At 48.6% G+C, this 12,643-nt stretch overlaps 1 protein-coding gene across 2 annotated transcripts in view; it reads left to right on the forward strand.

Moving 5' to 3' along the window:
• Positions 1-11,266: 11,266 nt before the first annotated feature.
• The window catches only part of tbc1d2b (TBC1 domain family, member 2B), an 82,685-nt gene continuing 81,308 nt past the window's right edge, over positions 11,267-12,643 (forward strand). Inside the window, exon 1 of one of the 2 annotated variants that reach the window (XM_090230806.1) lies at positions 11,267-11,808. In XM_090230806.1, the coding sequence (XP_090086932.1) occupies positions 11,470-11,808 (339 nt within the window). In that variant the 5' untranslated portion in view covers positions 11,267-11,469. The remainder of the gene's footprint in view (positions 11,809-12,643) is intronic. The other variant, XM_090230807.1, reaches the window with a different exon arrangement.

Genomic DNA, 12,643 nt, shown 5'->3' on the forward strand with positions numbered 1-12,643 from the left:
GTGTTTCGCCCTGGGCGTTGACACAGCTTTGAAGTGTTTCGCCCTGAGCGTTGACACAGCTTTGAAGTGTTTCGCCCTGGGCGTTGACACAGCTTTGAAGTGTTTCGCCCTGGGCGTTGACACAGCTTTGAAGTGTTTCGCCCTGGGCGTTGACACAGCTTTCAAAGTGTTTCGCCCTGAGCGTTGACACAGCTTTGAAGTGTTTCGCCCTGGGCGTTGACACAGCTTTCAAAGTGTTTCGCCCTGAGCGTTGACACAGCTTTGAAGTGTTTCGCCCTGGGCGTTGACACAGCTTTCAAAGTGTTTCGCCCTGAGCGTTGACACAGCTTTGAAGTGTTTCGCCCTGGGCGTTGACACAGCTTTGAAGTGTTTCGCCCTGGGCGTTGACACAGCTTTGAAGTGTTTCGCCCTGAGCGTTGACACAGCTTTGAAGTGTTTCGCCCTGGGCGTTGACACAGCTTTGAAGTGTTTCGCCCTGGGCGTTGACACAGCTTTGAAGTGTTTCGCCCTGAGCGTTGACACAGCTTTGAAGTGTTTCGCCCTGGGCGTTGACACAGCTTTCAAAGTGTTTCGCCCTGAGCGTTGACACAGCTTTGAAGTGTTTCGCCCTGGGCGTTGACACAGCTTTCAAAGTGTTTCGCCCTGAGCGTTGACACAGCTTTGAAGTGTTTCGCCCTGGGCGTTGACACAGCTTTCAAAGTGTTTCGCCCTGGGCGTTGACACAGCTTTGAAGTGTTTCGCCCTGGGCGTTGACACAGCTTTGAAGTGTTTTGCCCTGGGCGTTGACACAGCTTTGAAATGTTTCACTGTCACTCCCTGACCATAGTTTGCTTTGTATGTTTCTATGTTTTGTTTGGTCAGGCTGTGATCTGAGTGGGCATTCTATGTTGGATGTCTAGTGTGTCTGTTTCTGTGTTTGGCCTGATATGGTTCTCAATCAGAGGCAGGTGTTAGTCGTTGTCTCTGATTGGGAACCATATTTAGGTAGCCTGGGTTTCACTGTTGGTTTGTGGGTGTTTGTTTCCTGTGTCAGTGTTTGTGCCACACGGGACTGTTTCGGTTTGGTTTATTTCATGTTATCGTTTATTGTTTTGTATTTCATAGTGCTCAGGATTTTCTTATTAAAATCGTCAGGGACACTTACCACGCTGCGTTTTGGTCCGATCCCTGCTACACCTCCTCTTCAGACGAAGAGGAGGAAATCTGCCGTTACAGAAACACCCACCACAAAAGGACCAAGCGGCGTGGTAATGGGCAGCAGCAGCAGCAGCAGCAGCGAAGTCAGGATTTCTGGACATGGGAGCTGTACCGTGTCACTACTTGGGAGGAGATAGACAGGTGGGCGGTCGACCCAGGGAGAGTGCCGGAGCCCGCCTGAGATTCTTTGGAGCAGTGTGAGGAGGGATACCGGCGAATGGAGTCAGCACGGCGATGCGGTAGGAAGCCCAAGAGGCAGCCCCAAAAATGTATTGGGGGGGAAGCACACAGGGAGTGTGGCGAAGCCAGGTAGGAGACCTGTGCCAACTTTCTGTGCTTACCGGCGAGCGAGAGAGACCGGGCAGGCACTGTGTTATGCTGTGGAGCGCACGGTGTCCCCGGTGCGGGTGCATAGCCCGGTGCGGGACATTCCAGCTCCTCGTATCGGCCGGGCTAGAGTGGGCATCGAGCCAGGTGCCATGAAGAAGGCTCTACGCATCTGGTCTCCAGTTTGTCTCCTTGGGCCGGCGTACATGGCACCAGCCTTACGCATGGTGTCCCCAGTTTGCCAGCACAACCCAGTGCGGCCTATTCCTCCTCGCCACACTGGTCGGGCTACGGGGAGCTTTCAACCAGGTAAAGGTTGGGCAGGCTCAGTGCTCAAGAGCTCCAGTGCGCCTGCACGGTCCGGTCTATCCAGTGCCACCTCCACGCACCAGCCCTCCGTTGGCAGCCCCCCACACCAGGCTGTCTCTCCGTCTTCTGCCTACAGGGTCTCCCGCCTGTCCAGCGCTGCCAGAGCCTTCCTCCTCTCTAGCGCTGCCAGAGTCCCCCGTCTGTCCAGAGCTGCTAGAGACTCCCCTCTGTCCAGAGCTGCTAGAGTCTCCCGTCTGTCCAGAGCTGCTAGAGTCTCCCGTCTGTCCAGAGCTGCTAGAGTCTCCCGTCTGTCCAGAGCTGCTAGAGTCTCCCGTCTGTCCAGAGCTGCTAGAGTCTCCCGTCTGTCCAGAGCTGCTAGAGTCTCCTGTCTGTCCAGAGCTGCTAGAGTCTCCCGTCTGTCCAGAGCTGCTAGAGTCTCCCGTCTGTCCAGAGCTGCTAGAGTCTCCCGTCTGTCCAGAGCTGCTAGAGTCTCCCGTCTGTCCAGAGCTGCTAGAGTCTCCCGTCTGTCCAGAGCTGCTAGAACCTGCCAGAGCCGTCAGTCAGCTAGGACCTGCCAGAGCCATCAGTCAGCCAGGAGCTGCCAGAGCCGCCAGCCAGCCAGGAGCTGCCAGAGCCGCCAGCCAGCCAGGAGCTGCCAGAGCCGCCAGCCAGCCAGGAGCTGCCAGAGCCACCATGCCAGCCAGGACCTGCCAGAGCCGCCAGCCAGCCAGGACCTGCCAGAGCCGCCAGCCAGCCAGGAGCTGCCAGAGCCGCCAGTCAGTCCAGAGCTACCCTTCAGTCCTGAGCTACCCCTCAGTCCTGAGCTGCCCCTCAGTCCGGAGCTACCCCTCAGTCCTGAGCTACCCCTCAGTCCTGAGCTGCCCCTCAGTCCGGAGCTGCCCCTCAGTCCAGTGGGGCCCTTTAGTAGGGCTGCCAGTCCTAGGTTGACGGCGAGGGTCGCCTTTCCTAGGAGGCCACAGAAGCGAACTAAGGCTATGGTGGAGTAGGGTCCACGTCCAGCGCCAGACAGCGACAGATGCCCACCCAGACCCTCCCCTATACGTTCAGGATTTGCGGCCGGAGTCTGCACCTTGGGGGGGGGGGGGGTTTGCTTTGTATGTTTATATGAGAGGTAGGAGGTAGGTATCCTAGTGGTTAGAGTGTAGGGGAGGCAGGTATCCTAGTGGTTAGAGTGTAGGGGAGGCAGGTAGCCTAGTGGTTAGAGTGTAGAGACTGCAGGTATCCTAGTGGTTAGACTGTAGGGGAGGCAGGTAGCCTAGTGGTTAGAGTGTAGAGACTGCAGGTATCCTAGTGGTTAGAGTGTAGGGGAGGCAGGTAGCCTAGTGGTTAGAGTGTAGGGGAGGCAGGTATCCTAGTGGTTAGACTGTAGGGGAGGCAGGTAGCCTAGTGGTTAGAGTGTAGAGACTGCAGGTATCCTAGTGGTTAGACTGTAGGGGAGGCAGGTAGCCTAGTGGTTAGAGTGTAGGGGAGGCAGGTATCCTAGTGGTTAGAGTGTAGGGGAGGTAGGTATCCTAGTGGTTAGAGTGCAGGGGAGGTAGGTATCCTAGTGGTTAGAGTGTAGGGGAGGTAGGTATCCTAGTAGTTAGAGTGTAGGGGAGGCAGGTAGCCTAGTGGTTAGAGTGTAGGGGTGGCAGGTATCCTAGTGGTTAGAGTGTAGGGGCGATAGGTAGCCTAGTGGTTAGAGTGTAGAGACTGCAGGTATCCTAGTGGTTAGACTGTAGGGACGGCAGGTATCCTAGTGGTTAGAGTGTAGGGGCGGCAGGTATCCTAGTGGTTAGAGTGTAGGGGCGGCAGGTGTCCTAGCGGTTAGAGTGAAGGGGCGGCAGGTATCCTAGCGGTTAGAGTGTAGGGGCGGCAGGTATCCTAGCGGTTAGAGTGTAGGGGCGGCAGGTATCTTAGCGGTTAGAGTGTAGGGGCGGCAGGTATCCTAGTGGTTCGATTGTAGGGGCGGCAGGTATCCTAGTGGTTAGAGTGTAGGGGCGACAGGTATCCTAGTGGTTAGAGTGTAGGGGCGACAGGTATCCTAGCGGTTAGAGTGTAGGGGCGGCAGGTATCCTAGCGGTTAGAGTGTAGGGGCGACAGGTATCCTAGTGGTTAGAGTGTAGGGGCGGCAGGTATCCTAGTGGTTCGATTGTAGGGGCGGCAGGTATCCTAGTGGTTAGAGTGTAGGGGCGACAGGTATCCTAGTGGTTAGAGTGTAGGGGCGGCAGGTATCCTAGTGGTTAGAGTGTAGGGGCGACAGGTATCCTAGTGGTTCGATTGTAGGGGCGTCAGGTATCCTAGTGGTTAGAGTGTAGGGGCGACAGGTATCCTAGTGGTTAGAGTGTAGGGGCGGCAGGTATCCTAGCGGTTAGAGTGTAGGGGCGACAGGTATCCTAGTGGTTAGAGTGTAGGGGCGGCAGGTATCCTAGTGGTTCGATTGTAGGGGCGGCAGGTATCCTAGTGGTTAGAGTGTAGGGGCGACAGGTATCCTAGTGGTTAGAGTGTAGGGGCGGCAGGTATCCTAGTGGTTAGAGTGTAGGGGCGACAGGTATCCTAGTGGTTAGAGTGTAGGGGCGGCAGGTATCCTAGCGGTTAGAGTGTAGGGGCGACAGGTATCCTAGTGGTTAGAGTGTAGGGGCGGCAGGTATCCTAGCGGTTAGAGTGTAGGGGCGACAGGTATCCTAGTGGTTAGAGTGTAGGGGCGGCAGGTATCCTAGTGGTTTGATTGTAGGGGCGGCAGGTATCCTAGCGGTTAGAGTGTAGGGGCGACAGGTATCCTAGTGGTTAGAGTGTAGGGGCGGCAGGTATCCTAGTGGTTTGATTGTAGGGGCGTCAGGTATCCTAGTGGTTAGAGTGTAGGGGCGACAGGTATCCTAGTGGTTAGAGTGTAGGGGCGGCAGGTATCCTAGCGGTTAGAGTGTAGGGGCGGCAGGTATCCTAATGGTTCGATTGTAGGGGCGGCAGGTATCCTAGTGGTTAGAGTGTAGGGGCGACAGGTATCCTAGTGGTTAGAGTGTAGGGGCGACAGGTATCCTAGTGGTTAGAGTGTAGGGGCGGCAGGTATCCTAGTGGTTAGGGCGTTGGACTAGTAACTGAAAGGTTGTTAGATCAAATCCCGAGCTCACAAGGTAGAAATCTGTCATTCTGCCCCTGAACAAGGCAGTTAACCCACTGTTCCCCTGAACAAGGCAGTTAACCCACTGTTCCTAGGCTGTCATTGAAAATAAGAATTTGTTCTTAACTGACTTGCCTAGCTTAAATAAAGGTAAAATAAAAATTACAGTAGGCTACCACCGTCTCTTCGGAAAGGAACTTAGAAATGTTTGTTTCCACCTTGTGGTAGGCTACTTTACGGTTCTAACTAATTTCCTCTAAAACTACAACTACCATCATCACCGGAATCCCCGAGTCCAAGCAGTCATGCGGATGGAAACAGAACCTTGCCAGAGAAGAAGAGGCCAAGCGAGAGCGATAACTGGGCACAAATTATGTATTCTCCAGTGGGTGGCGTTTTTTGTTTTTGTTGGTCACCAAGCTAGGAGTTTTTGTATGGAGGTCAATGAGAGAGTGTTTAATTTTGTTAACAAAAAATGTAATGATTTATTTGCTACGTGTGTATTATTTGGTCGAATAGACGTTTCGTAATGCGTAGGTTGTTACGAGTGTAGTTGATAGAAGTAGGACACGTGACATCCCGGCAACTTTGAGGAAAATCACTACATCGGAGTTGTTCCTGTTGTGTTCACGCATATCTGCCCTTTTATTGGCTAGAATGGTTCAGCTCCGTGAAATCAGCGACATTAACGTGACCGTTAATATCTCGAAAAAAGCTTCAAAATAATAGTCTCCCTTTACATGACTACAAGATCACAAATCGAAGTACAGTTTGCCTGTTTCAAGATGCGTTCTTTTTATCTGATTCCTCTCTCTCCTATTTTAGAAGAGATTGAGGCTTATTGTCGACTTCTAGTGGTTATTTGTAAATATCTACTAGGTGGGTAAATGACATGAAAAATACAATCAAAAACATCTCCAAAAACCTAATTAACGTTATTAATGCGTTGAAAAGGAATGAATTAAGGAATGTTCAATATTCCTCATTAAATAATATTTGTAATAATATTTGATTCCCATTCCACTAGATGACACCCTATGCTGCTCCCAGTCAAACAAAATAGTTTATGCTCTTTAAACACATCTGTGCGTTGGTAGATCTACTGTACATTGTTAACAGTTATGTTACACTCCTATAGTCTGTTATTATCACTGTTATTGACTGCTATAGGCACGTATTACATTAGAATTGTTAGTACATTGTTAAGACAACAGACCTACACTGTGAAGGTCTTTATCTTTCTAAATGAATATTTGTGTGGAAAGTTTCCATCAGTTGGAAAGACAGCACATGTTGCTGTTTAATTATTACCTGAGGTTAGGGTAGAGATAAATAAGAGAAGGATGCCGTCTGTTAACCAGTGATCTACTGTAATACAGGTTATAAATAAGGGAAGGGTGACGTCTCTGTTAACCAGTGATCTACTGTAATACAGGTTATAAATAAGGGAAGGGTGACGTCTCTGTTAACCAGTGATCTACTGTAATGAGGTTATAAATAAGGGAAGGATGACGTCTGTTAACCAGTGATCTACTGTAATGAGGTTATAAATAAGGGAAGGATGACGTCTGTTAACCAGTGATCTACTGTAATGAGGTTATAAATAAGGGAAGGATGACGTCTGTTAACCAGTGATCTACTGTAATGGGGTTATAAATAAGGGAAGGATGACTTCTGTTAACCAGTGATCTACTGTAATGAGGTTATAAATAAGGGAAGGATGACGTCTGTTAACCAGTGATCTACTGTAATACAGGTTATAAATAAGGGAAGGATGACGTCTCTGTTAACCAGTGATCTACTGTAATACAAGTTATAAATAAGGGAAGGATGACGTCTGTTAACCAGTGATCTACTGTAATGAGGTTATAATGTAAAGATAAAATAAAATAATGACAAGCAAATCTTGGTATTTTTTAATTCTGGATTTATTCCGAGAATAATTAATTTATTATAGCTCTGTACCCACTGGAAAAGACCTGTAAACACCTCCCCTGCTCAATGATGAGCTCCGAACCCACTGGAAAAGACATGTAAACACCTCCCCTTCTCAATGATGAGCTCCGAACCCACTGGAAAAGACATGTAAACACCTCCCCTTCTCAATGATGAGCTCCGAACCCACTGGAAAAGACATGTAAACACCTCCCCTTCTCAATGATGAGCTCCGAACCCACTGGAAAAGTGCCGGATGGCAAAGAAAGAAATTCAGTCTTCAGTCCAGTAGTGTATGATATGAGAAAAGAATATGCACGAATTTAAAATGATCCATAATTCTTGCCAATGCATGTTAGTCTGTCACGACTTCCGAAGTCGGCCCCTCTCCTTGTTCGGGCGGCGTTTGGTGGTCGACATCACCGGCCTTCTAGCCATTGCCAATCCACTTTTCATTTTCCATTTGTTTTGTCTTTGTCTTACACACCTGGTTTCAATTCCCCAATGACTTGTTCATTATTTAACCCTCTGTTCCCCCATGTTTGTTAGTGAGTGATTGTTTGTCTTGTATACTGTCCGTTATTGTGGGGCTCGGTAATTTGTGTTGTATATGTGATTTACTTGAGTAAATACGTTGATTACTCATATCTGCTGTCCTGCGCCTAACTCTCTACACCAGCTACACACATACCATAGTCAAACAATTCCAAGGTTGTAGTGTTGTAATACTGTACCTGCTAGCTTAAGAGGAGAGACAGGGTAAGGAGTAGTGAAGCCTGGGCTGACCTGAACCTCAGTCCTCTGTGAATTTCCTCACCTTGAACAAGTCCTCTGTGTTGACTAAACGTTCCGTGGTGAATAGTGATGTGTTGACAATGGGTCTAATGGTGGATAGTGAGGTGTTGACTGTAGGTCTAGTGGTGGATAGTGAGGTGTTGACTGTAGGTCTAGTGGTGGATAGTGAGGTGTGGACTGTAGGTCTAGTGATGAATAGTGAGGTGTTGACTGTATGTCTAGTGGTGGATAGTGAGGTGTTGACTGTGGGTCTAGTGATGGATAGTGAGGTGTTGACTGTAGGTCTAGTGGTGGATAGTGAGGTGTTGACTGTGGGTCTAGTGGTGGATAGTGAGGTGTTGACTGTAGGTCTAGTGATGAATAGTGAGGTGTTGACTATGGGTCTAGTGGTGGATAGTGAGGTGTTGACTGTAGGTCTAGTGATGAATAGTGAGGTGTTGACTGTGGGTCTAGTGGTGGATAGTGAGGTGTTGACTGTAGGTCTAGTGGTGGATAGTGAGGTGTTGACTGTGGTCTAGTGATGGATAGTGAGGTGTTGACTGTAGGTCTAGTGGTGGATAGTGAGGTGTTGACTGTAGGTCTAGTGATGGATAGTGAGGTGTTGACTGTAGGTCTAGTGGTGGATAGTGAGGTGTTGACTGTAGGTCTAGTGGTGGATAGTGAGGTGTTGACTGTATGTCTAGTGGTGGATAGTGAGGTGTTGACTGTAGGTCTAGTGATGGATAGTGAGGTGTTGACTGTATGTCTAGTGGTGGATAGTGAGGTGTTGACTGTGGGTCTAGTGATGGATAGTGAGGTGTTGACTGTATGTCTAGTGGTGGATAGTGAGGTGTTGACTGTAGGTCTAGTGGTGGATAGTGAGGTTTTGACTGTGGGTCTAGTGGTGGATAGTGAGGTGTTGACTGTAGGTCTAGTGATGGATAGTGAGGTGTTGACTGTGGTCTAGTGGTGGATAGTGAGGTGTTGACTGTAGGTCTAGTGGTGGATAGTGAGGTTTTGACTGTGGGTCTAGTGGTGGATAGTGAGGTGTGGACTGTAGGTCTAGTGGTGGATTGTGATGTGTTGACTGTAGGTCTAGGGGTGAATAGTGAGTGCAGCAAGTCAGACTGGAGGGCAGAGGAGAAGACAAACCAAAGCATGAGCCTGGTTCAGCAGGTTGTGAGGGCCAGTTTGCCTAGATGTATTTATTAAAACAGCATGTATGTTTGTGTTCAGTGAATGTCAGTGAACATAGTGGGTTTGTCATTGCTGTGAATGTGTTTTTCACCATGGAGACGATGTGCTCCAGCAGTTTGTCACTATGCACATCCCCCCCAACAGTCTGGTAACAGTAGACAGTTGGTTTCCCTCCAAAAATCTATTGAATGATGCACATCTTCATGGTATGAAACCAGATCCTTTTAGCAAGGTGTCTGAGGATTCAATATCACCACCTTTACTGGACACAACTTCTGTAGAATTAACAGTACACAGCAAATAGATGTAAAGTGTTATGATGAAAGCACTTTGTTGGTAACAGCTGACAGGAGCTTTTTCTCCAAAAAAAGGTTTGAATGGCTCAAATACAGAAAGAGACAGCGGGAGAGAGAGAGAGAGAGAGACAGCGAGAGAGACAGATAGCGAGCGAGAGAGAGATAGCGAGCGAGAGAGACAGATAGCGAGTGAGAGAGACAGATAGCGAGCGAGAGAGAGAGATAGCGAGCGAGAGAGACAGCGAGCGAGAGAGAGATAGCGAGCGAGAGAGACAGATAGCGAGCGAGAGAGACAGATAGCGAGCGAGAGAGATAGAGAGAGAGAGATAGCGAGAGAGACAGATAGCGAGCGAGAGAGACAGATAGCGAGCAAGAGAGACAGATAGTGAGCGAGAGAGACAGATAGCAAGCGAGAGAGACAGATAGCAAGCGAGAGAGATAGAGAGCGAGAGATAGCGAGCGAGAGAGAGAGAGAGAGAGAGATAGCGAGCGAGAGAGAGAGAGCGAGAGAGATAGCGAGCGAGAGAGAGAGAGATAGAGATAGATAGCGAGCGAGAGAGATAGCGAGCGAGAGAGATATAGCGAGAGAGATAGCGAGCGAGAGACAGATAGCGAGCGAGAAAGACAGATCGCGAGAGAGACAGATAACGATCTGAGAGAGTGTTATGATGAAAGCACTTTGTTGGTAACAGCTGACAGGAGCTTTTTCTCCAAAAAAAGGTTTGAATGGCTCAAATACAGAAAGAGACAGCGAGAGAGAGGGAGAGAGAGAGAGAGAGAGACAGCGAGAGAGACAGATAGCGAGCGAGAGAGAGATAGCGAGCGAGAGAGACAGATAGCGAGTGAGAGAGACAGATAGCGAGCGAGAGAGAGAGATAGCGAGCGAGAGAGATAGCGAGCGAGAGAGACAGCGAGCGAGCGAGAGAGATAGAGAGAGAGATAGCGAGAGAGACAGATAGCGAGCGAGAGAAACAGATAGCGAGCAAGAGAGACAGATAGTGAGCGAGAGAGACAGATAGCAAGCGAGAGAGATAGATAGCAAGCGAGAGAGATAGAGAGCGAGAGATAGCGAGCGAGAGAGATAGAGAGCGAGAGATAGTGAGCGAGAGAGAGAGAGAGAGAGAGAGATAGCGAGCGAGAGAGAGAGAGCGAGAGAGATAGCGAGCGAGAGAGAGAGAGATAGAGATAGATAGCGAGCGAGAGAGATAGCGAGCGAGAGAGATATAGCGAGAGAGATAGCGAGCGAGAGACAGATAGCGAGCGAGAAAGACAGATCGCGAGAGAGACAGATAACGATCTGAGAGACAAGGCAAGAAGGGCATTCTATGCCATCAAAAGGAACATACATTTCAACATACCAATTAGGATTTGGCTAAAAATACTTGAATCAGTCATAGAGCCCATTGCCCTTTATGGTTGTGAGGTCTGGGGTCCGCTCACCAACCAAGACTTCACAAAATGGGACAAACACCAAATTGAGACTCTGCACGCAGAATTCTGCAAAAATATCCTCCGTGTACAACGTAGAACACCAAATAATGCATGCAGAGCAGAATTAGGCCGATACCCACTAATTATCAAAATCCAGAAAAGAGCCGTTAAATTCTATAACCACCTAAAAGGAAGCCATTCCCAAACCTTCCACAACAAAGCCATCACCTACAGAGAGATGAACCTGGAGAAGAGTCCCCTAAGCAAGCTGGTCCTGGTGAACACATAGCCTGTCTTCTCTTGAGAGCCATGTCTGCCTACGGTAGCCCTTCTCAATAGCAAGGCTATGCTCACTGAGTCTGTACATAGTCAAAGCTTTCCTTAATTTTGGGTCAGTCACAGTGGTCAGGTATTCTGCCGCTGTGTACTCTCTGTGTAGGGCCAAATAGCATTCTAGTTTGCTCTGTTTTTTTGTTAATTCTTTCCAATGTGTCAAGTAATTATATTTTTGTTTTCTCATGATTTGGTTGGGTCTAATTGTGCTGCTGTCCTGGGGCTCTGTTCACAAACACAAACACACCTTACAGAGCCCCAGGACAGCAGCACAATTAGACCCAACCAAATCATGAGAAAACAAAAATATAATTACTTGACTTTTATTTTGAAATTTAGCCTTATGCTCACTTGACCTTAATGTCGCTAGGTTCACAATGCTGAATGATCCCACCTAATTTTGGCTCCTTCCTGGACTGGACTGCCTTCCATTTTTTATGACATATATTTGTATTGTTAGAGCGGCCACTTGAGTATCTGGTCAGTATAATGGATCATCTGTGACCGTGCGTCCGCTCTGGTGCAAGCCAAGACGAAGAAAGTTGGGGAAAGATGCAAGAAGAGGATGGCGGAGAGGAGAACTCTACACGAGACCTACGGGTTCTGGCCTCCAATTCGGTGGACGCAGGCGAACCCGAATCACTGAAGGACCCGGTTGCGAAACTATGCGGTTATTTGACTAAACTCGCTGGAAAAGGGCCGCTGCGGGGGTTTAAACTCCGCTGGTTTGTGTACGACGAGAGGAAATGTTATTTGTATTACTTCAAGACTCCCCAAGACGCCTTGCCGCTGGGACACATAACGATAGGCGAAGCCAGCTTCAGCTATGATGTGGAGGGGGATGAGGGGCAGTTTGAGATTCGCACCGCGGGGAAGGAGTTTGTACTCAAGGTAAATATAATCTACATGGTTTACAATTCTATAGTTACGTGAAGTTTGGTGTTAAATGCATGTCATGGTGAGTGAATAGACGTCCACGATTGACAATTATTTTGCATAACAATAACAATATATGTCACAGCACAACAACACAACAACAGCACAACAAGTAGTTCTAGACACACCCTTTAATACGGCCTATAGTTTTAGGAAGTATCGTCTGCATGCATTGGTACATGGCAACTAAGTGACAATATGTTGGGAAACTGTCATTAGTCTGTGCTGTTACAATGTGTCAACTGCATCTCATGTTACAGGATAGAACGTATCCTGTTGAATCACGTGGGATGGAACGTAGCCTGTTGAATCACGTGGGATGTAACGTAGCCTGTTGAATCACGTGGGGTGTAACAGCCTGTTGAATGACCTTTTTTTATTAGATTTTTTATTTATTTTTTACCTTTATTTAAATAGGCAAGTCATTTAAGAACAAATTCTTATTTTCAATGACAGCCTAGGAACAGTGGGTTAACTGCCTGTTCAGAACAACAGATTTGTACCTTGTCAGCTCGGGGGTTTGAACTTGCAACCTTCCGGTTACTAGTCCAACGCTCTAACCACTAGGCTACCCTGCCGCCCCGATGAGGGACGTAACGTAGCCTGTTGAATGACGAGGGACGTAACGTAGCCTGTTGAATGACGTGGGGACGTAACGTAGCCTGTTGAATGACGTTGGACGTAACGTAGCCTGTTGAATGACGAGGGACGTAACGTAGCCTGTTGAATGACGAGGGACGTAACGTAGCCTGTTGAATGACGTGGGACGTAACGTAGCCTGTTGAATGAC

Source organism: Oncorhynchus mykiss, chromosome 4 (assembly GCF_057628025.1).
Source record: "Oncorhynchus mykiss isolate SJ-2025 chromosome 4, ASM5762802v1, whole genome shotgun sequence".
NCBI classification, from domain to species: domain Eukaryota; kingdom Metazoa; phylum Chordata; class Actinopteri; order Salmoniformes; family Salmonidae; genus Oncorhynchus; species Oncorhynchus mykiss.